This window comes from Scyliorhinus torazame, chromosome 5 (assembly GCF_047496885.1).
Source record: "Scyliorhinus torazame isolate Kashiwa2021f chromosome 5, sScyTor2.1, whole genome shotgun sequence".
Classification (NCBI taxonomy): Eukaryota; Metazoa; Chordata; class Chondrichthyes; order Carcharhiniformes; family Scyliorhinidae; genus Scyliorhinus; species Scyliorhinus torazame.
In genome coordinates, this window is record NC_092711.1 from 129607748 (window position 1) to 129632016 (window position 24269).

General features: G+C 55.9%; 1 protein-coding gene across 1 annotated transcript in view; it reads left to right on the forward strand.

Moving 5' to 3' along the window:
- Positions 1-24269, forward strand: part of fen1 (flap structure-specific endonuclease 1) — a 69092-nt gene that overhangs the window by 22773 nt on the left and 22050 nt on the right. The window contains exons 5-7 of the mRNA XM_072503663.1: positions 6731-6840; positions 11210-11346; positions 18528-18594. Of these exons, the coding sequence (XP_072359764.1) occupies positions 6731-6840; positions 11210-11346; positions 18528-18594 (314 nt within the window). The remainder of the gene's footprint in view (positions 1-6730; positions 6841-11209; positions 11347-18527; positions 18595-24269) is intronic.

A 24269-nucleotide genomic window follows, 5' to 3' on the forward strand; every position in this document is an offset into this window, starting at 1 on the left:
TTAAGGTGAGAGGGGCAAGGTTTAGAGTAGATGTACAAGGCACGTTTTTTACGTAGAGGGTGCCTGGAACTCGCTACCGGAGGAGGTGGTGGAAGCAGGGACAATAGTGACATTTAAGGGACATTTTTTTTTTAATTAAATGTTTTATTGAAAATTTTTGGTCAACCAACACAGTACATTGTGCATCCTTTACACAATATTATAACAACACAAATAACAATGACCTATTTTATAAACAAAAAATGAATAAATAATAAATAACAAAAATGAAAACTAGCCCTAATTGGCAACTGCCTTGTCACAAGTAACACTCTCCAAAAATATAATTTAACAGTCCAATATATAATTATCTGTAGCAACGACCTATACATACTATACAGTATATATTAACAACCCAGTGTGGAGCGTGATCCGAAATGGCTATAGCCGTATACTCCGTTCCCCTCACCTTCGGGATCAATGCCCTACCCAGCACAAAAAAGTCTATTCGCGAGTAGACTTTATGGACATAGGAGAAAAACGAGAACTCCTTACTCCTAGGTCTGCTAAATCTCCACGGGTCTACACCTCCCATCTGCTCCATAAAATCTTTAAGCACCTTGGCTGCTGCCGGCCTCCTTCCAGTCCTGGACTTCGACCTATCCAGCCCTGGTTCCAACACAGTATTAAAATCTCCCCCCATTATCAGCTTTCCCATCTCTAGGTCCGGAATGCGTCCTAGCATCCGCCTCATAAAATTGGCATCATCCCAGTTCGGGGCATATACGTTTACCAAAACCACCGTCTCCCCCTGTAGTTTGCCACTCACCATCACGTATCTGCCCCCGTTATCCGCCACTATAGTCTTTGCCTCGAACATTACCTGCTTCCCCACTAATATAGCCACCCCCCTGTTTTTCACATCTAGCCCCGAATGGAACACCTGCCCCACCCATCCTTTGCGTAGCCTAACCTGGTCTATCAGTTTCAGGTGCGTTTCCTGTAACATAACCACATCTGCCTTAAGTTTCTTAAGTTGTGCGAGTACCCGTGCCCTCTTTATCGGCCCGTTCAGCCCTCTCACGTTCCACGTGATCAGCCGAGTTGAGGGGCTTCCTACCCCCCCCCCCCCCCCCCCCCCCCCCCCCCTGTCGATTAGCCATCACCTTTTTCCAGCTCCTCACCCGGTAGCCACGCAGCTGTATCTCCCCCAGGCGGTGCCCCCCCGCCCATCCTCTCCCATACCAGCTCCCCCTTCTCCCCAGCAGCAGCAACCCAGTAATTCCCCCCTCCCACCCACCCCCGCTAGATCCCCCGCTAGCGTAATTACTCCCCCCATGTTGCTCCCAGAAGTCAGCAAACTCTGGCTGACCTCGGCTTCCCCCCGTGACCTCGGCTCGCACCGTGCGACGCCCCCTCCTTCCTGCTTCTCTATTCCCGCCATGATTATCATAGCGCGGGAACCAAGCCCGCGCTTCTCCCTTGGCCCCGCCCCCAATGGCCAACGCCCCATCTCCTCCACCTCCCCTCCTCCCCCCATCACCACCTGTGGGAGAGAGAAAAGTTACCACATCGCAGGATTAGTACATAAAACCCCTCTTTGCCCCCCACATTCGCCCCACCACTTTGTTCGAACGTTCTTTTTAATAACCCGCTCATTCCAGTTTTTCTTCCACAATAAAAGTACACGCTTCATCCGCCGTCTCAAAGTAGTGGTGCCTCCCTCGATATGTGACCCACAGTCTTGCCGGTTGCAGCATTCCAAATTTTATCTTTTTATGAAGCACCGCCTTGGCCCGATTAAAGCTCGCCCTCCAGTCTTGATAAACGCGGATCACCGCGTTCTCCCATTTACTGCTCCGAGTTTTCTTCGCCCATCTAAGGACCATTTCTCTATCCTTAAAACGGAGGAATCTCACCACTATGGCTCTGGGAATTTCTCCTGCTCTTGGTCCTCGCGCCATCACTCGGTATGCTCCCTCCAACTCCAACGGACCCGCCGGGGCCTCCGCTCCCATTAACGAGTGCAGCATCGTGCTCACATATGCCCCGACGTCCGCTCCCTCCACACCTTCAGGAAGACCAAGAATCCTCGGGTTGTTCCTCCTTGCGTTGTTTTCCAGTGCCTCCAACCTTTCCACACATCGTTTCTGATGTGCCTCCTGCGTCTCCGTCTTCACCACCAGGCCCTGTATATCGTCCTCATTCTCGGCTGCCTTTGCCTTCACGACCCGAAGCTCCCGCTCCTGGGTCTTTTGTTCCTCCTTTAGCCCTTCGATCGCCTGTAGTATCGGGGCCAACAGCTCTTTCTTCATTTCCTTTTTGATCTCTTCCACACAGCATTTCAAGAACTCTTGTTGTTCAGGGCCCCATGTTAAACTGCCACCTTCCGACGCCATCTTGGTTTTTGCTTGCCTTCCTTGCCGCTGTTCTAAAGGATCCACTGCAATCTGGCCACTCTCTCCTCCTTTTTCCATCCGTATCCAGGGGGGATTCCCTTCTGGTTTACCGCAGTGTTTTTAGCCGTCAAAATTGCCGTTGGAGCTCCTATCAACAGCCCAAAAGTCCGTTTATTTAAGGGACATCTTGACAAATACATGAATAGGATGGGAATAGACCCCGGAAGTGTAAAAGATTAGTTTAGTCGGGCAGCATGGACGGCACAGGCTTGGAGGGCCGAAGGGCCTGTTCCTGTGCTGTACTTTTCTTTGTCCTTTGCTGTACTCAAATTCTCTCGCAATAAAGGCTAACACCCCCTTAGCCTTCCCAATAACTCGCTGCACCTGCATGCGAGCCTTCAGTGACTTGTGGACACGGCCACCCTTTCTACACTCTCGAATTTCTCCCCATTTAAGAAATACTCTACTCATCTGTTCCTTCTACCACAGTGGATTACCTCACATATTCCCACATTAAATTCCATCTGCCATGCTCTTGCCCACTGTCCAAACCCTCCTGTAGCTGCTTTGTGTCTTCCTCGCAACGCACATTCATGCCTCGCTTATATTACATTTGGTCCCCTCATCCAAATCATTGACATATATTGTGAACAGCTGGGGGTCCCACCTCCTGATCCTTACGGTACCCCACTGGGCACAGACGTGGGTGAGGGTCTATGTAGCACATGAGCTACGGCAGGGCTGACCTTCAGCAATGACACGGAGGAGGAAAGAGCCGATCTGAGACATTACCCGGCTATGTGGTTGGGAGCTCACCTTGGGGTCAGAGCAGTCTGGCCTAGCCTCTGAGGCGGAGGTGAAATCAGTGGGCGAGGAAGAGTGGGTCTGGAGTTTCAGACAATGACTTCAGACTTCCTTACCCAAACAGTTGACCTTTTCCAGATTTTTTTAAAACACTTTCCCAGGGTTTTCCCAAAGCCACAAACACCCACGTGTGACCCTTTTGTCCACCAGATCAAGAGGTTTCCAGCTTTTAAATAAAACAACTTAATTACCTTTTCTTGTCAAATGCTGTCTTCTCCAGGAACAACAGCCACCAGAGGCCTTGCAGGAACCATTTAAGGGATAGTGTATTTTTTAAAAAAAACACACATCCTTCTGGAATATTCTTCGCCATTGAGGGTGAACTATTCTCCGTGGTGCAGGTATTCATGACACTGCCCACTTGAGGCCTTCATAATTCCACACATCTGAAGGGGCCTAAAAACGGTTCCGTTTCGCCACGGATGGTTAAAAAGTGCTATGAATACACGGGCATCTTTGACCCTTTCTGTCTTCGTCGCTCTCAGCCCCCCCCCCACCTTTGCAGGATCTGCTCATTGGCCCGACCAAACCAAATCACTTCACACTTTTTTCAAAGAAAAATGTTTTATTGAGATATTTATATATTTACACGTCAAACACAACCATAAAAACAAAACAAGCTAAACAAAACTTCACATACCTAACCTCCTGCTCCCCACCTCTCTATTTTACTGCCGCCCCCTTCTCTCTCTCCCCCCCCCCGCCAAATTACTGACATCTTTTTTTTAAAAATAAACAATTTATTGAGGTATTATTTTGGCATTGTAACAGCAGCAACATAAACAATGTCCATCAAAATATTAACATAGTGCAAATTCCGCCTCCCTCCCCCACAGGTCCCACCATTACTTAACCCTCTAATCTACGCTAACCTAACCCCCCCCCCCCCCCTCCCCTTCTGCTGACGGTTAATTCTCTGCGAAGAAGTCGATGAATGGTTGCCACCTCCGGGCGAACCCTAACAATGACCCTCTCAGGGCGCACTTAATTTTCTCCGGGCAGAGGAAGCCAGCCATGTCCGAAAGCCAGGTCTCCGATTTCGTGGGGCTTCGAGTCCCTCCATGCTGTAATATCTGCCTCCGGGCTACCAGGGAAGCAAAGGCCAGAACATCCGCCTCTTTCTCCTCCTGGATCCTGCGACACCCCGAAAATCGCCACCTCTGGACTCGATGCCACCCACATACTGACATCTTAACTGGTCTCAAAGGAGTTGATGAACGGCTGCCATCTCCAGGCAAACCCCTCCACAGACTTTCTCAAGGCAAACTTTTCCAACCTGAGAAACTGCCAGGTCCTTCACCCACACCCCCAGTTTCGGGGGGGCCCCCGAGAGCCTCCATTCTAATAAGATCTGTCTCCGCGCTACCGGGACGGCAAAGACCAAGATACCGACCTCTCTCGCCCCCTGGACTCCCGGGTCTTCGGCACACCGAAGATCGTCACTTCTGGACTCAGGACCACATTGGCCTTCAGGACCTCCGACATGACGTCGGCAAACCGCTGCCAGAATCCCACAGGCTTCGGACAAGCTCAAAACATGTGGGCATGATTTGCGGGCCCTCCCGCACACACCTATCCTCCCCCTCTAACAACCTGCTCATCCTGGCCACAGTCATATTGCCCTGTGGACCACCTTAAACCGGATATGGGTAAGCCTGGCAGACGGCGAGGATGCGTTCACCCTCCTCAAAGCCTCCTCCACACCCAAGCCTCCACCTCCCTCCCACTTACGCTTCACTTCCCCCTAGCGAGGCTCCCTCCCAATCCATCAACTCCTTCTAAATTTCTGATGCTCTACTCTCACCTGTCCCTGTTTTTGGCACCACCTTGTCCTGCAGTCCCTGGGGCGGCAGGTGAGGAAAGGACGGTACCTCCTTCTGGACAAAATCCCATTCCCGACGCGCACTTCAAATTCCTCTACCAACCCCCCCCACCCCCCAGCACTGAAAGCTGCCCCCAAGGAATAGATTCCCCAAACGGCTCAATCCCCGCCCGCTGCCACCCCCGAAACCCCCCCGGAGCAAATCTAATCCCCCCCCCCCGGAGCAAACCTGTGATTCCCGGAAATTGGTGCCCAACTGAGGCCCGCTCCAGCCTTAGTTGTTGCCGCCACTGCCCCCACACCCTCAGGACCGCCACCACTACCGGGCTTGTGGAGTAACTGGCCAGCGGGAACGGTAAAGGCGCCGTCAACAGTGCTTCCAAACTCGTGCCTTTACAAGAGGCTGCCTCCTTCCGCTCCCATACCGACCCCTCGCCCACTAACTTCTTCCTAACAATGACTATTTTCGCTGCCCAATGGTAAATCATCAAGTTTGGGACAGCAACCCCCGCGCCACCACCCCCCTCCCCCTCGACCCCATTCCAGCAACAACACCTTCACCCGCGGGGCCTTACCCGCCCAGACAAACCCCGAAACCAGTGCATTCATCCTCCTAAAAAAAAGCCTGAGGAATGAAGATCAAGAGATTCTGGAACACCAATAAGAACCTCGGGTGGGCTGTCACCTTCACTGACTGCACCCGACAGCGGGAGCACGTCCCACCTCCTGAAGTCCCCTTTCATCTGCTCCACCAACGAGCCGGATTCAGCTTCTGCAGCTGCTCCCACCCCCGCGCCACCTGAATGCCCAAATCACTTCACACTACTTTAAAAAAAAAATTTAGAGTACCCAATTCATTTGTTTCCAATTAAGGGGCAATTTAGTGTGGCCAATCCACCTACCCTGCACATCTTTGGGTTGTGGGGGCGAAACCCACGCAAGCACGGGGAGAATGTGCAAACACCACACGGAGAGTGACCCGGGGCCGGGAACGAACCTGGGACCTCGGCGCCGTGGGGCTGCAGTGCTAACCACTGCCCCACCGTGCTGCCCTTTCACTTCACACTTCGCAGTAAATTTCTTCAGATTCTTTTTTGAGGTTCGAACGCCATCCCCCTCAGAGTTCATTCCAGTTTCGTATCATCGACAGAATTTGAAATGCACGCCCACATCCAGGTCGCTTTCCCGAACAGTCTCCGTTTCCCGGGTCTTGCGAAAGCTCTGGACTGTTGTAGCAAGGCTTCCTTATTCCTGTACTCCTCTGTAATAAAAGCCAACATGGCAGTTGTCCTTCCCAGTCGCTGGCTGCACTTTCACCGTAACTTTCCACGTACCCTGTAAAACGTCACCAAAATCTCCCGTCGACATTTGCTGCTTAAGAAGTAGATTTCAGCGTTTCCATTCCGGATACCGAGGTGAGTAACCGCAGATTGCACCTCATCTGCCACCTTGTTGCCCACGCAGGAAGTCTGACAATCTCCAACCGCAGCCTCTTTCTGTCCCCCTCGCAGCCTTTGTTTCCCACCTAACACTTTCCCGCCCGAAAATTAGCCATCTGTCTGTGCTAACCTATGATCCCCCCCCCCACGTCTGTAAGTCCTGACTGTGCGCGTCGACCTTCCGCGCGACACCCGTGAGATAACGCTGCTGCCCTTCTTCACGCCAGGCGACGCGGAGAACATCGAGAAGTTCAACAAGAGGCTGGTCAAGGTCACCAAACAGCACAACGACGAGTGCAAGCGGCTGCTGGAGCTCATGGGAATCCCATATATCGAGGTAAGGATCTACGCGACATGGGGGCATCGGGGTGCGGGCGATCCTGCTCGGCGAGGGAGAGGTTATACAAACCCTCGAGGGACGACTTGATCGGAGCTCATGGGGAACTGATCGGGGAGGGTGGATGCTCAACTGGAGAGAATTGTGGCTTATCCGACCTTTTCTGCTGGTTGGGAAGCCCAGGTCGGAGGGACAGAGTCTCCGAATGAGAGCAGACCTTTTGAGGAGCATCATTACGATTTCTTTAAGTTCACGAGACTGATTCGGGGATGAGGGGTTTGTCTTGTGTGGAGAACTTGAGCAGTTTAGGCCCATACTCGCTGGAGTTTAGAAGAGTGAGGGGAGATCTAATTGAGGGACACAAGCTGCTGACGGGGGGGGACGTAGATGGGGTGTTTCCCCTTGAACGAGATGCCACAGCTTTAGACTAATTGGTGGCAGATTTAAAACTGAAATGAGGATTTACTTCACTCAGACGGCCGTGAATATGATTTTTAAAATAAATTTAGAGAGTCCAATTCATTTCTTCCAATTAAGCGGCAATTTAGTGTGGCCAATCCACCGACCCTGCACATCTTTTGGGTTGTGGGGGCGAAACCCACGCAGACACGGGGAGAATGTGCAAACTCCACACGGACTGTGACCCAGAGCCGGGATCAAACCTGCGACCTCGGCGCCGTGAGACTGCAGGGCTAACCCACTGCGCCACCGTGCTGCCCTAGAACACAGATTTAAGGAGAAGATAGATAGGTTTAGAATTAGTGGCGGGTAAAGGGTTCTGCGGAGCAGGTAGGAAGGTGGAGATGGGCCGAGATGATCGTATTGAATGGCACAGCGGGTTTGAGAGGCTGAATTGCCTCATCCTGCTCCTAAGAAACCCTTCTCCACACAAACATGTGCAGGACAGGTGGATTGGCCATGCCAAAAATTGCCCCTTAGTGTCTAAAGATGTGCAGGTTAGGGATGGCACAGTGGTTAGCACTGTTGCTTCACAGCACCAGGTTCGATTCCCCGCTGGGTCACTGTCTGTGTGGAGTCTGCACGTTCTCCCCGTGGCTGCGTGGGTTTCCTCCGGGTGCTCCGGTTTCCCCCCACAAGTCCAAAGATGCTCAGGTTAGGTGGATTGACCAGGCTAAATTAGACCATAAGACATAGGAGCAGAATTAGGCCACTCGGCCCATCGAGTCTGCTCCGCCATTCAATCATGGCTGATATTTGTCTCATCCCAATTCTCCTGCCTTCTGCCCTTAACCCCTGATCCCCTTGTTAATCAAAAACCGATCTATCTGTCTTAAAGACACTCGGTGATCTGGCCTCCACATCCTTCTGCGGCAAAGAGTTCCACAGATTCACCACCCTCTGGCTGAGGAAATTCCTCCTCATCTCTGTTTTAAAGGATCGTCCCTTGAATCTGAGATGGTGTCCTCTGGTTCTCGTTTCTCCTACAAATGGAATTGCCCCCTCGTGTCCGAGAAGGTTAGGTGGGGTTCCCCAGGCGAGAAGGTGAGCCTTGGTGGGGTGGTCTTTCAGAGGATCAGTGCAGACTCGATAGGCCGCATCGTCTCTTCCCCGTTCTCCATTCCTTTGCATTGAGGGGAGAGGGGGAAAAGCAGGTAGATGGAACGAGGTGGCACAGCAGCCTGGAGCTGGCTGAAAGGCCTCCCCAAGCTACCGACGCGGGGGTATGCGGTCCCATACTGCAGTACGGCCTTTGACAAGATCCCGCGTGGGAGACTGATCAGGAAGGTCGGAGCCCATGGGATCCAGGGCAATTTGACAAATTGGATCCAGAATTGTCCGAGGCCGGGGGTGATGGTCGAAGGTTGTTTTTGTGACAGGAAACCTGCATCCAGTGGTGCTCCGCAGTGATCGGTGCAGCGTCCAGTGGTGCTCTGCAGGGATCGGTGCTGTGTCCAGTGGTGCTCTGCAGGGATCGGTGCTGTGTCCAGTGGTGCTCTGCAGGGATCGGTGCAGCGTCCAGTGGTGCTCCGCAGGGATCGGTGCTGCGTCCAGTGGTGCTCTGCAGGGATCGGTGCTGCGTCCAGTGGTGCTCCGCAGGGATTGGTGCTGTGTCCAGTGGTGCTCCGCAGGGATCGGTGCTGCGTCCAGTGGTGCTCCGCAGGGATCGGTGCTGCGTCCAGTGGTGCTCCGCAGGGATCGGTGCAGCGTCCAGTGGTGCTCCGCCGGGATCAGTGCTGTGTCCAGTGGTGCTCCGCAGGGATCGGTGCTGTGTCCAGTGGTGCTCCGCAGGGATCGGTGCTGTGTCCAGTGGTGCTCCGCAGGGATCAGTGCTGTGTCCAGTGGTGCTCCGCCGGGATCGGTGCTGTGTCCAGTGGTGCTCCGCAGGGATCGGTGCTGCGTCCAGTGGTCCAGAGAGACCTTGGGCTACATGTCCATAGATCCCTGAAGGCAGCAGGACAGGTAGATAAGGTGGGCAAGAAGGCAGATGGGATACTTGGCTTTAGTAGCCGAGGTATAAAATATAAGAGCATGGAGGTTACGATGGAGCTGTATAAAATGCTGGTTAGACCACAGCTGGAGTAGCGAGTGCCGTTTTGGCCGCCACACTGTAGGAAGGATGTGATTGCACTGGAGACGGTGCAGAGGAGATCCACCAGGATTCTGCCTGGGCTGGAGCGTTTCAGTGATGAAGAGAGGCTGGATAGGCTGGCGTTGTTCTCATTAGGGCAGAGAATGCTGAGGGGAACCAGGTCGATGCGTACAAAATTATGAGACCTAAGTAGAGTAGACAGGAAGAAACCTTTCCCTCAGTAAAGGGGTCAAATAACCAGAGGGCCGAGATTGAAGATAAAGGGCAGGAGGTTTAGAGCGGATGTGAGGAAAAGCCTTTTTCACCCAGAGGGTGTTGGGAATCTGGAACTCGCTGCTTGTGGTAGAGGCAGGAACTCTCACAACTATTAAGAAGCGTCTAGATGAGCATTTGAGTCGCCACAGCGGACAAAGAACAAAGAAAGGTACAGCACAGGAACAGGCCCTTCGGCCCTCCAAGCCCCTGCCGACCATGCTGCCCGACTAAACTAAAATCTTCTACACTTGCTGGGTCCGTATCCCTCTATTCCCATCCTATTCATGTATTTCTCAAGATGCCCCTTAAATGTCACTATCGTCCCTGCTTCCACCACCTCCAGCAGCGAGTTCCAGGCACCCACTCCCCTCTGTGTAAAATCTTGCCTCGTGCATCTCTAAACCTTGTCCCTCGCACCTTAAACCTATGTCCCCTAGTAATTGACCCCTCTACCCTGGGGAAAAAGCCTCTGACTGTCCACTCTGTCTATGCCCCTCAGAATTTTATAGACCTCTATCAGGTCGCCCCTCAACCTCCGTCGTTCCAGTGAGAACAAACCGTGTTTATTCAACCGCTCCTCATAGCTAATGCCCTCCATACCAGGCAACATCCTGGTAAACCTCGTCTGCACCCTCTCTAAAGCCTCCACATCCTTCTGGTAGTGTGGTAACCAGAATTGAACACTATACTCCAAGTGTGGCCTAACTAAGGTCCTATACAGCTGCAACATGACTTGCCAATTCTTATACTCAATGCCCCGGCCAATGAAGGCAAGCATGCTGTATGCCTTGACTACCTTCTCCACCTGTGTTGCCCCTTTCAGTGACTTTGGGACAAATGCTGGAAAGTGGGATTAGAATAGATCGGGGTTTGCTGGTCAGCACAGACAGGATGGGAAGGGGCCTCCCTGCTATAAAACTCTTGACACAAGAGAGGACAGCACAGGAGGGAATAGGTGGGAAGGCTGGTGGAGTTGTCACTGGACGAGTAATCCAGAGGCCCAGGCTGTAATGTTCCAGGGATCCGGGTTCCAACCCCATCGCGCAGACACTGGCACTCTGAATTCAGTAAAAAACATCTGGAATTAAATGTTACCAATAACCATAAAACGGTTGTGGTGGAAACCCCACCTGCTTCACTCCTGACCTTTGGCGAAGCAAATCTGCTGTCCTGGCCCCATCTGGCCTACGTGTGACCTCCAGACCCACAGCCCTCAGAACCGGCAACTGCCCAGCTGTGGGTTGTCTGGAAAACATGGATCGGTGGCCGGAGAGGAGATGGCGGGGAGGTTGAATCTAGAGGGTGATGGTTCAAGGTTGATGGGGATGGAGTCTGGCGAGCGATGGTTACTGAGCAGTGACACCCTCTGGTACGGAGACTGGGAGGCTGCACACGCATATCGTTAACCGCAAGAGATCGGGATTCGCAGGCAAGTGTACATGGATTGTCGTTCCGACCGCGAGATGGGCTCGCTGTGGACATCAGATTTTTGACGTCTAAACGGGCAACAGGCAGAGTATGTAGCCAGCTCTCTAAACCCTCTTTCTCCCGTTCACTCCCCAGGCTCCCTGTGAAGCAGAAGCCAGTTGTGCGGCTTTGGTGAAAGCCGGCAAGGTCTACGGAGCAGCCACGGAGGACATGGACGCTCTAACCTTCGGCACCTCCGTCCTGCTCAGGCACATGACCGCCAGTGAGGCCAAGTGAGTTACCCAGAGGAGTACAGTTCCCTCTACGCTGTCCCCACCAAACAGTCCCAGGACAGGTACAGCACGGGGTTAGATACAGAGTAAAGCTCCCTCTACGCTGTCCCCATCAAACACTCCCAGGACAGGTACAGCACGGGGTTAGATACAGAGTAAAGCCTCCTCGACACTGTCCCCATCAAACACTCCCAGGACAGGTACAGCACGGGGTTAGATACAGAGTAAAGCCTCCTCGACACTGTCCCCATCAAACACTCCCAGGACAGGTACAGCACGGGGTTAGATACAGAGTAAAGCTCCCTCTACGCTGTCCCCACCAAACAGTCCCAGGACAGGTACAGCACGGGGTTAGATACAGAGTACAGCTCCCTCTACGCTGTCCCCATCAAACACTCCCAGGACAGGTACAGCACGGGGTTAGATACAGAGTAAAGCCTCCTCGACACTGTCCCCATCAAACACTCCCAGGACAGGTACAGCACGGGGTTAGATACAGAGTAAAGCTCCCTCTACCCTGTCCCCATCAAACACTCACAGGACAGGTACAGCACGGGGTTAGATACAGAGTAAAGCCTCCTCTACACTGTCCCCATCCAACACTCCCAGGACAGGTACAGCACGGGGTTAGATACAGAGTAAAGCCTCCTCTACACTGTCCCCATCAAACACTCCCAGGACAGGTACAGCACGGGGTTAGATACAGAGTAAAGCTCCCTCTACACTGTCCCCATCAAACACTCCCAGGACAGGTACAGTACGGGGTTGGATACAGAACAAAGCTCCCTCCACACTGTCCCCATCAAACACTTCCAGACAGGGACAGCACGGGGTTAGATACAGAGTAAAGCTCCTTCTACACTGTCCCCATCAAACACTCCCAGGACAGGTACAGCATGGGGTTAGATACAGAGCAAAGCTCCCTCTGCACTGTCCCCATCAAACATTTCCAGACAGGGACATCACTGGGTTAGCTACAGAGTAAATCTCCCTCCACACTGTCCCCATCAAACACTCCCAGGGCTGGTACAGCACAGGGTTAGATACAGAGCAAAGCTCCCTCTACACTGACCCCATCAAACACTCCCAGGACAGATACAGCACGAGGTTAGATACAGAGTAAAGTTCCCCCTACACTGTCCCCATCAAACACTCCCAGGACAGGTACAAGACGGGGTCAGATACAGAGTAAAACTCCCTCTACACTGTCCCCATCAAACACTCCCAGGACAGGTACGGCACGGGGTTAGATACAGAGTAAAGCTCCCTCGACACTGTCCCCATCAAACACTCCCTGGACAGGTACAGCACGGGGTTAGATACAGAGTAAAGCTCTCTCGTTAGGGAGCTGAAGCTGGATGAACTTCGGATCATTCGGGAGGCAGAGGTGGTCATAGATAGAAGCTTCAGGGCTGTAGTTACTCCGAAGAATAAAGATAGATGGGTGATGGTGTGAGGGGCTGGGAGGAAGCAGTCAAGACAGGGATCCCCTGTGGTCGTTACCCTTAGTAACATGTATGCCGCTTTGGATACTGTTGGGGGGCGGGGGGGACTTACCAGGGTTAAGCCATGGGGTACAGGTCTCTGGCACAGAGTCTGTCCCTGTTGCTCAGAAGGGAAGGGGGGAGAGGAGTAGACCATTAGTCATTGGAGACTCCATAGTTAGGGGGATAGATAGGAGATTCTGTGGGAACGAGAGAGACTCACGGTTGGTGTGTTGCCTCTCAGGTGCCAGGGTCCGTGATGTCTCGGATCGTGTTTTCGGGATCCTTAAGGGGGAGGGGAAGCAGCCCCAAGTCATGGTCCACATAAGTACCAACGACATAGGTAGGAAAAGGGATAGGGATTTAAGGCAGGACTTCAGGGAGCTAGGGTGGAAACTCAGATCTAGGACAAACAGAGTTATTATCTCTGGGTTGTTACCCGTGCCACGTGCTAGCGAGGCGAGGAATAGGGAGAGAGAGGAGTTGAACACGTGGCTACAGGGATGGTGCAGGAGGAAGGGTTTCAGATTTCTGGATAATTGGGGCTCATTCTGGGGTCGGTGGGACCTCTACAAACGGGATGGTCTACACCTGGACCAGAGGGGTACCAATATCCTGGGGGGGAAATTTGCTAATGCTCTTCGGGAGGGTTTAAACTAGTTCAGCAGGGGATTGGGAACCTGAATTGTAGCTCCAGTATACAGGAGGTTGAGAGTAGTGAGGTCATGAGTAAGGTTTCAAAGTTACAGGAGTGTACCGGCAGGCAGGAAGGTGGTTTAAAGAGTGTCTTCTTCAATGCCAGGAGCATCCGGAATAAGGTGGGTGAACTTGCGGCATGGGTTGGTACCTGGGACTTCGATGTTGTGGCTATTTTGAAGACATGGATAGAGCAGGGACAGGAATGGTTGTTGCAGGTGCCGGGGTTTAGATAGTTCAGTAAGCTCAGGGAAGGTGGTAAAAGAGGGGGAGGGGAGGCATTGTTAGTCAAGGACAGTATTACGGTGGCAGAAAGGACGTTTGATGAGGTCTCGTCTACTGAGGTAGTATGGGCTGAGGTTAGAAACAGGAAAGGAGAGGTCACCCTGTTAGGGGTTTTCTATAGGCCTCCGAAAATTTCCAGAGATGTAGAAAGGATTGCAAAGATGATTCTGGATAGGAGCGAAAGCAACAGGGTAGTTGTTATGGGGGACTTTTAACTTTCCAAATATTGACTGAAAACACTATAGTTCGAGTACTTTAGATGGGTCCGTTTTTGTCCAATGTGTGCAGGAGGGTTTCCTGACACAGATATATAGATAGGCCAACGAGAGGCGAGGCCATATTGGATTTGGTACTGGGTAATGAACCAGGACAGGTGTTAGATTTGGAGGTAGGTGGGCACTTTGGTGATAGTGACCACAATTCGATTACGTTTACTTTAGTGATGGAAAGGGATAGGTATATAACGCAGGGCAAGAGTTATATCTGGGAGAAAGGCAATTATGATGCGATGAGGCAAGACTTAGGATGCATCGGATGGAGAGGAAAACTGCAGGGGATGGGCACAATGGAAATGTGGAGCTTGTTCAAGGAACAGCCACTGCGTGTCCTTGATAAGTATGTACCTGTCGGGCAGGGAGGAAGTGGTCGAGCGAGGGAACCGTGGTTTACTAAAGCAGTCGAAACACTTGTCAAGAGGAAGAAGGAGGCTTATGTAAAGATGAGACATGAAGGTTCAGTTAGGGCGCTCGAGAGTTACAAGTTAGCTAGAAAGGACCTAAAGAGAGAGCTAAGAAGAGCCAGGAGGGGACATGAGAAGTCTTTGGCAGGTAGGATCAAGGATAATCCTAAAGCTTTCTATAGATATGTCAGGAATAAAAGAATGACTAGGGTAAGAGTAGGACCAGTCAAGAACAGTAGTGGGAAATTGAGCGTGGAGTCCGAGGAGATGGGAGAGGTGCTAAATGAATATTTTTCGTCAGTATTCCCACAGGAAAAAGATAACGTTATCGAGGAGAATACTGAGATGCGGGCTACTCGACTAGGAAGGGCTTGAGGTTCATAAGGAGGAGGTGTTAGCAATTCTGGAAAGTATGAAAATAGATAAGTCCCCTGGGCCAGATGGGATTTATCCTAGGATTCTCTGGGAAGCTAGGGAGCAGATTGCTGAGCCTTTGGCTTTGATCTTTAAGTCATCTTTGTCTACAGGAATAGTGCCAGAAGACCGGAGGATAGCAAATGTTGTCCCCTTGTTCAAGAAGGGGAGTAGAGACAACCCCGGTAACTATAGACCAGTGAGCCTAACTTCTGTTGTGGGCAAAGTCTTGGAAAGGTTTATAAGAGATAGGATGTATAATCATCTGGAAAGGAATAATTTGATTAGAGATAGTCAACACGGTTTTGTGAAGGGTAGGTCGTGCCTCACAAACTTTATTGAGTTCTTTGGGACGGTGACCAAACAGGTGGATGAGGGTAAAGCAGTTGATGTGTATATGGATTTCAGTAAATCGTTTGATGAGGTTCCCCACGGTAGGCCACTGCAGAAAATACAGAGGCATGGGATTCAGGGTGATTTAGCAGTTTGGATCAGAAATTGGCTGAAGACAAAGGGTGGTGGTTGATGGGAAATGTTCAGACTGGTGTCCAGTAACTAGTGGTGTACCACAAGGATCTGTTTTGGGGCCACTGCTGTTTGTCATTTTTATAAATGACCTGGAGGAGGGCGTAGAAGGATGGGTGAGTAAATTTGCAGATGACACTAAAGTCGGTGGAGTTGTGGACAGTGCAGAAGGATGTTACAAGTTACAGAGGGACATAGATAAACTGCAGCGCTGGGCTGAGAGGTGGCAAATGGAGTTTAATGCAGAAAAGTGTGAGGTGATTCATTTTGGAAGGAATAACAGGAAGACAGATTACTGGGCTCATGGTAAGATTCTTGGCAGTGTGGATGAGCAGGGAGATCTTGGTGTCCATGGACATAGATCCCTGAAAGTTGCCACCCAGGTTGAGAGGGTTGTTAAGAAGGCGTATGGTGTGTTAGCTTTTATTGGTGGAGGGATTTATGGTGTGTTAGCTTTTATTGGTGGAGGGATTGAGTTTCGGAGCCATGAGGTCATGTTGCAGCTGTCCAAAACTCTGGTACGGCCGCATTTGGAGTATTGCGTGCAATTCTGGTTGTCAGATTATAGGCAGGGTGTGGAAGCATTGGAAAGGGTGCAGAGGAGATTTACCAGAATGTTGCTTGTATGGAGGGAAGATCTTATGAGGGAAGGCTGAGGGACTTGAGGCTGTTTTCATTAGAGAGAAGGTTAAGAGGTGACTTAATTGAGGCATACAAAATGATCAGAGGATTGGATAGGGTGGACAGTGAGAGCCTTTTTCCTCGGATGGTGATGGCTAGCACGAGGGGACATAGCTTTAAATTGAGGGGAGATAGATATAGGACAGATGTCAGAGGTAGGTTCTTTACTCAGAGAGTAATAAGGGCGTGGAATGCCCTGCATGCAACAGTAGTGGACTCGCCAACACTAAGGGCATTCAAATGGTCATTGGATAGACATATGGACGATAAGGGAATAGTGTAGATGGGCTTTAGAGTGGTTTCACAGGTCGGCGCAACATCGAGGGCCGAAGGGCCTGTACTGCGCTGTAATGTTCTATGTTCTCTATGTTCTACAGTGTCCCTATCAAACACTCCCAGGACAGGTACAGCACGCGGTTAGATACAGAGTAAAGCTCCCTCTACACTGTTACCCATCAAACACTCCCAGGACAGGTACGGCACGAGGTTAGATACAGAGTAAAGCTCCCGCTACACTGTCCCCATCAAACACTCCCAGGACAGGTACAGCACGGGGTTAGATACAGAGTAAAGCCCCCTCTACACTGTCCCCATCAAATACTCCCAGGATAGGTACAGCATGGGGTTAGATACAGAGTAAAGCTCCCTCTACACTGTCCCCATCAAACACTCCCAGGACAGGTACAGCATGGGGTTAGATACAGAGTAATGCTCCCTCTACACTGTCCCCATCAAACACTCCCAGGACAGGTACAGCATGGGGTTAGATACAGAGTAAAGCTCCCTCTACACTGTCCCCATCAAACACTCCCAGGACAGGTACAGCACGGGGTCAGATACAGAGTAAACACCCTCGACACTGTCCCCATCAAACACTCCCAGGACAGGTACAGCACGGGGTTAGATACAGAGTAAAGCTCCCGCTACACTGTCCCCATCAAACACTCCCAGGACAGGTACAGCACAGGGTTAGATACAGAGTAAAGCTCCCTCTACACTGTCCCCATCAAACACTCCCAGGACAGGTACAGCACGGGGTTAGATACAGAGTAAAGCTCCCTCTACACTGTCCCCATAAAACACTCCCAGGACAGGTACAGCACGGGGTTAGATACAGAGTAAAGCTCCCTCTCCACTGTCCCCATCAAACACTCCCAGGACAGGTACAGCACGGGGTTAGATACAGAGTAAAGCTCCCTCTACACTGTCCCCATCAAATACTCCCAGGACAGGTACAGCACGGGGTTAGATACAGAGTAAAGCTCCCTCTACACTGTCCCCATCAAACACTCCCAGGACAGGTACAGCACGGGGTTAGATACAGAGTAAAGCTCCCTCTACACTGTCCCGTCAAACTCTTGCCCACATGCTCTCTCACAAGAGATCCTGTTACACTACTTTGAATAAACGCACAATAGGAGGGTTTCCGCCGTCCTCCTGAGGTAAATATAATTGCACTTTTTAAAAATAAATTTAGAGTACCCAATTCATTTTTTCCAATTAAGGGGCACAGTTTAGTGTGGCCAATCCACCTAGCCTGCACATCTTTGGGTTGTGGGGGTGAAACCCACGCAAACATGGAGAGAACGTGCAAACTCCACACGGTCAGTGACCCAGAGCCGGGATCGAACCTGGGACCTCGGCGCCGTGAGGCAGCTGAGCTAACCCACTGCACCACCGTGCTGCCCTATAATAGCACTTTTTTACCAGACTAACGGGTTGTCTTTTGAGGAAAGGTTGGAGAGCCGAGGTTTATGTCCAACAAAGTTTCGGAGAGTGGGGGGGGGACTCGACCGAAAGATTTCAGATCTTGAGGGGTCTTGACAGGGTGGATGTGGGGAGGATGTTTCCTCTTGTGGGAGAATCTGGAACAAGGGGGGTCGCTGTTTAAGAATAAGGGAGTCGTTCGTTTAAAAGGGCGGTGGGGAGATTATTTCCCCTGGGAGGGGGGTGGGGTGGCTGCCCGGGTGGGTTTCTGGAACTTTCTTCCTCGCGAGACAGCAGAAGCAGAATCTTTGAATATTTTGACGGCAGAATTGGATAGATTGTTGATTAACGAGGGGGGTGGGGCGGGGTGCAGATTTGAAATGACTACCTGCTGAGACTTGTGGGGTAGCAGGCCCGAGGGGCTGAATGGCCTCCTCGTTGGTATCATTGACAAAAGGAATCGTTGGGGTCGTTGTCGAATTGCTTTGGGGAACTTGCTGTGCTCAAATTGGCTTGAGTGTTTCCCATGATGCAGCAGCGATGTGGCCTCAGAAAGTCCGTCAAGGGCTGTCGGGAGGTGAGGAGGGGGACTTTGAGATGTCTGGTGTTGGGGGAAAGGCGCGAGGGAAATTGTTCCCCGTCTTCCTTGCTTGCATTATGTCACGTGATGCTCAGCCGCTGAAGGTGCGACTCTGTGTTTCCCCCAACAGGAAGATGCCCATTCAGGAGTTCCACCTGAGCAAGGCTTTGCAGGAGTCAGGACTAACACATGACCAGGTGGGTGAGGGAGAGCGGGAACCCAGCAGGCTGGTGGGTGAGGGAGAGCGGGACCCCAGCAGGCTGGTGTGTGTGGGAGAGCGGGACCCCAGCTGGCTGGTGGGTGAGGGAGAGCGGACCCCAGCAGGCTGGTGGGTGAGGGAGAGCGGGAACCCAGCTGGCTGGTGGGTGAGGGAGAGCGGGACGCCAGCAGGCTGGTGGGTGAGGGAGAGCGGGACCCCAGCAGGCTGGTGGGTGAGAGAGAACGAGACACCAGCAGGCTGGTGGGTGAGTGAGAGCGGGACCCCAGAAGGCTGGTGGGTGACTGAGAGCGGGACCCCAGCAGGCTGGTGGGTGAGGGCGAGCGGGACCCCCAGGAGGGTGGGAGAGTGAGGGAGAGCGGGAACCCAGCTGGCTGGTGGGTGAGGGAGAGCGGGACCCCAGGTGGGTGGGAGAGTGAGGGAGAGCGGGAACCCAGCTGGCTAGTGGGTGAGGGAGAGCGGGACCCCAGCAGGCTGGTGGGTGAGGGAGAGCGGGGCCCAGCAGGCAGGTGGGTGAGGGAGAGCGGGGACCCCAGCAGGCTGGTGGGTGAGGGAGAGCGGGACCCCAGCAGGCTGGTGGGTGAGGGAGAGCGGGACCCCAGCAGGCTGGTGGGTGAGAGAGAACGAGACCCCAGCAGGCTGGTGGGTGAGTGAGAGCGGGACCCCAGCAGGCTGGTGGGTGAGGGAGAGCGGGACCCCAGGAGGGTGGGAGAGTGAGGGAGAGCGGGAACCCAGCTGGCTGGTGGGTGAGGGAGAGCGGGACCCCAGGTGGGTGGGAGAGTGAGGGAGAGCGGGAACCCAGCTGGCTAGTGGGTGAGGGAGAGCGGGACCCCAGCAGGCTGGTGGGTGAGGGAGAGCGGGACCCCAGCAGGCTGGTGGGTGAGGGAGAGCGGGGCCCAGCAGGCAGGTGGGTGAGGGAGAGCGGGACCCCAGCAGGCTGGTGGGTGAGGGAGAGCGGGACCCCAGCAGGCTGGTGGGTGAGGGAGAGCGGGACCCCAGCAGGCTGGTGGGTGAGGGAGAGCGGGACCCCAGCAGGCTGGTGGGTGAGGGAGAGCGGGGCCCAGCAGGCAGGTGGGTGAGGGAGAGCGGGACCCCAGCAGACTGGTGGGTGAGGGAGAGCGGGACCCCAGCAGGCTGGTGGGTGAGGGAGAGCGGGATCCCAGCAGGCTGGTGGGTGAGGGAGAGCGGGACCCCAGCAGGCTGATGGGTGAGGGAGAGCGGGACCCCAGCAGGCTGGTGGGTGAGGGAGAGCGGGACCCCAGCAGGCTGGTGGGTGAGGGATAGCGGGACCCCAGCAGGCTGGTGGGTGAGGGAGAACGAGACCCCAGCAGGCTGGTGGGTGAGTGAGAGCGGGACCCCAGAAGGCTGGTGGGTGAGGGAGAGCGGGACCCTCAGGAGGGTGGGAGAGTGAGGGAGAGCGGGAACCCAGGTGGGTGGGAGAGTGAGGGAGAGCGGGACCCCAGCAGGCTGGTGGGTGAGGGAGAGCGGGGGCCCAGCAGGCTGGTGGGTGAGGGAGAGCGGGACCCCAGCAGGCTGGTGGGTGAGGGAGAGCGAGACCCCAGCAGGCTGGTGGGTGAGGGAGAGCGGGATCCCAGCAGGCTGGTGGGTGAGGGAGAGCGGGACCCCAGAAGGCTGGTGGGTGAGGGAGAGCGAGACCCCAGCAGGCTGGTGGGTGAGGGAGAGCGGGACCCCAGCAGGCTGGTGGGTGAGGGAGAGCGGGACCCCAGCAGGCAGGTGGGTGAGGGAGAGCGAGACCCCAGCAGGCTGGTGGGTGAGGGAGAGCGGGACCCCAGCAGCCTGGTGGGTATGGGAGAGCGGGACCCCATCAGGCTGGTGGGTGAGGGAGAGCGAGACCCCAGCAGGCTGGTGGGTGAGGGAGCGGGAGCCCAGCAGGCTGGTGGGTGAGGGAGAGCGGGACCCCAGCAGGCTGGTGGGTGAGGGAGAGCGGGACCCCAGCAGCCTGGTGGGTGAGGGAGAGCGGGACCCCAGCAGGCTGGTGGGTGAGGGAGAGCGAGACCCCAGCAGGCTGATGGGTGAGTGAGAGCGGGACCCCAGAAGGCTGGTGGTGAGGGAGAGCGGGACCACAGCAGCCTGGTGGGTGAGGGAAAGCGGGACCCCAGCAGGCTGGTGGGTGAGGGAGAGTGAGACCCCAGCAGGTTGGTGGGTGAGGGAGAGCGGGACCCCAGCAGGCTGGTGGGTGAGGGAGACCTAGACCCCAGCAGGCTGGTGGGTGAGGGAGAGCGGGACCCCAGCAGGCTGGTGGGTGAGGGAGAGCGAGACCCCAGCAGGCTGGTGGGTGAGGGAGAGCGAGACCCCAGCAGTCTGGTGGGTGAGGGAGAGCGAGACCCCAGCAGGCTGGTGAGTGAGGGAGAACGGGACCCCAGCTGGCTGGTGGGTGAGGGAGAGCGGGACCCCAGCAGGCTGGTGGGTGAGGGAGAGCGGGACCCCAGCAGGCTGGTGGGTGAGGGAGAGCGGGACCCCAGCAGGCTGGTGGGTGAGGGAGAGCGGGACCCCAGCAGGCTGGTGGGTGAGGGGAGAGCGGGACCCAGCAGGCTGGTGGGTGAGGAGAGAACGAGACCCCAGCAGGCTGGTGGGGTGAGTGAGAGCGGGACCCAGAAGGCTGGTGGGTGACTGAGAGCGGGACCCCAGCAGGCTGGTGGGTGAGGAGAGCGGGACCCTCAGGAGGGTGGGAGAGTGAGGGAGAGCGGGAACCCAGGTGGGTGGGAGAGTGAGGAGAGCGGACCCCAGCAGGCTGGTGGGTGAGGAGAGCGGGGCCCAGCAGGCTGGTGGGTGAGGGAGAGCGAGACCCCAGCAGGCTGGTGGGTGAGGGAGAGCGGGACCCCAGCAGGCTGGTGGGTGAGGGAGAGCGAGACCCCAGCAGGCTGGTGGGTGAGGGAGAGCGAGACCCCAGCAGTCTGGTGGGTGAGGGAGAGCGAGACCCCAGCAGTCTGGTGGGTGAGGGAGAGCGTGACCCCAGCAGGCTGGTGGGTGAGGGAGAGCGGGACCCCAGCAGGCTGGTGGGTGAGGGAGAGCGGGACCCAGCAGTCTGGTGGTGAGGGGAGAGCAGGACCCCAGCAGTCTGGTGGGTGAGGGAGAGCGGGACCCCAGCAGGCTGGTGGCGTGAGGGAGAGCGGGACCCAAGCAGGCTGGTGGGTGAGGGAGAACGAGACCCCAGCAGGCTGGTGGGTGAGTGAGAGCGGGACCCCAGAAGGCTGGTGGGTGACTGAGAGCGGGACCCCAGCAGGCTGGTGGGTGAGGGAGAGCGGGACCCTCAGGAGGGTGGGAGAGTGAGGGAGAACGAGGGAACCCAGGTGGGTGGGAGAGTGAGGGAGAGCGGACCCCAGCAGGCTGGTGGGTGAGGGAGAGCGGGGCCCAGCAGGCTGGTGGGTGAGTGAGAGCGGGACCCCAGAAGGCTGGTGGGTGACTGAGAGCGGGACCCCAGCAGGCTGGTGGGTGAGGGAGAGCGGGGGGGACCCTCAGGAGGGTGGGAGAGTGAGGGAGAGCGGGAACCCAGGTGGGTGGGAGAGTGAGGGAGAGCGGGACCCCAGCAGGCTGGTGGGTGAGGAGAGCGGGGCCCAGCAGGCTGGTGGGTGAGGGGAGAGCGAGACCCAGCAGGCTGGTGGGTGAGGGAGAGCGGGACCCCAGCAGGCTGGTGGGTGAGGGAGAGCGAGACCCCAGCAGGCTGGTGTGTGTGGAGAGCGGGACCCTCAGGAGGGTGGGAGAGTGAGGGAGAGCGGGAACCCAGGTGGGTGGGAGAGTGAGGGGAGAGCGGGACCCCAGCAGGCTGGTGGGTGAGGAGGAGAGCGGGGCCCAGCAGGCTGGTGGGTGAGGGAGAGCGAGACCCCAGCAGGCTGGTGGGTGAGGGAGAGCGGGACCCCAGCAGGCTGGTGGGTGAGGGAGGAGAGCGAGACCCCAGCAGGCTGGTGGGTGAGGGAGAGCGAGACCCCAGCAGTCTGGTGGGCTGAGGGAGAGCGAGACCCCAGCAGTCTGGTGGGTGAGGTGAGAGCGTGACCCCAGCAGGCTGGTGGGTGAGGGAGAGCGGGACCCCAGCAGGCTGGTGGGTGAGGGAGAGCGGGACCCCAGCAGTCTGGTGGGTGAGGGAGAGCGGGACCCCAGCAGTCTGGTGGTGAGGGAGAGCGGGACCCCAGCAGGCTGGTGGGTGAGGGAGAGCGGACCCAAGCAGGCTGGTGGGTGAGGGAGAACGAGACCCCAGCAGGCTGGTGGGTGAGTGAGAGCGGGACCCCAGAAGGGCTGGTGGGTGACTGAGAGCGGGACCCAGCAGGCTGGTGGGTGAGGGAGAGCGAGACCCCAGCAGGCTGGTGGGTGAGGGAGAGCGGGACCCTCAGGAGGGTGGGAGAGTGAGGGAGAGCGGGAACCCAGGTGGGTGGGAGAGTGAGGGAGAGCGGGACCCCAGCAGGCTGGTGGGTGAGGGAGAGCGGGGCCCAGCAGGCTGGTGGGTGAGGGGAGAGCGAGACCCCAGCAGGCTGGTGGGTGAGGGAGAGCGGACCCCAGCAGGCTGGTGGGTGAGGGAGAGCGAGACCCAGCAGTCTGGTGGGTGAGGGAGAGCGAGACCCCAGCAGTCTGGTGGGTGAGGGAGAGCGAGACCCCAGCAGTCTGGTGGGTGAGGGAGAGCGTGACCCCAGCAGCTGGTGGTGAGGGAGAGCGGGACCCCAGCAGGCTGGTGGGTGAGGGAGAGCGGGACCCCAGCAGTCTGGTGGGTGAGGGAGAGCGGGATCCCAGCAGTCTGGTGGGTGAGGGAGAGCGGGACCCCAGCAGGCTGGTGGGTGAGGGAGAGCGGGACCCAAGCAGGGCTGGTGGGTGAGGGAGAACGAGGACCCCAGCAGGCTGGTGGGTGAGTGAGAGCGGGACCCCAGAAGGCTGGTGGGTGACTGAGAGCGGAACCCCAGCAGGCTGGTGGGTGAGGGAGAGCGGGACCCTCAGGAGGGTGGGAGAGTGAGGGAGAACGGGAACCCAGGTGGGTGGGAGAGTGAGGGAGAGCGGGACCCCAGCAGGCTGGTGGGTGAGGGAGAGCGGGGCCCAGCAGGCTGGTGGGTGAGTGAGAGCGGGACCCCAGAAGGCTGGTGGGTGACTGAGAGCGGGACCCCAGCAGGCTGGTGGGTGAGGGAGAGCTCAGGAGGGTGGGAGAGTGAGGGAGAGCGGGAACCCAGGTGGGTGAGAGAGTGAGGGAGAGCGGGACCCCAGCAGGCTGGTGGGTGAGGGAGAGCGGGGCCCAGCAGGCTGGTGGGTGAGGGAGAGCGGGACCCCAGCAGGCTGGTGGGTGAGGGAGAGCGAGACCCCAGCAGGCTGGTGGGTGAGGGAGAGCGGGGACCCCAGCAGGCTGGTGGGTAGAGGGAGAGCGCGACCCCAGCAGGCTGGTGGGTGAGGGAGAGCGAGACCCCAGCAGGCTGGTGGGTGAGGGGAGAGCGGGACCCCAGCAGGCTGGTGGGTGAGGGAGAGCGAGACCCCAGCATGCTGGTGGGTGAGGGAGAGCGGGACCCCAGCAGGCTGGTGGGTGAGGGAGAGCGGGGACCCCAGCAGGCTGGTGGGTGAGGGAGAGCGAGACCCCAGCAGGCTGGTGGGTGAGGGAGAGCGGGACCCCAGCAGCCTGGTGGGTATGGGAGAGCGGGACCCCCATCAGGCTGGTGGGGGAGGGAG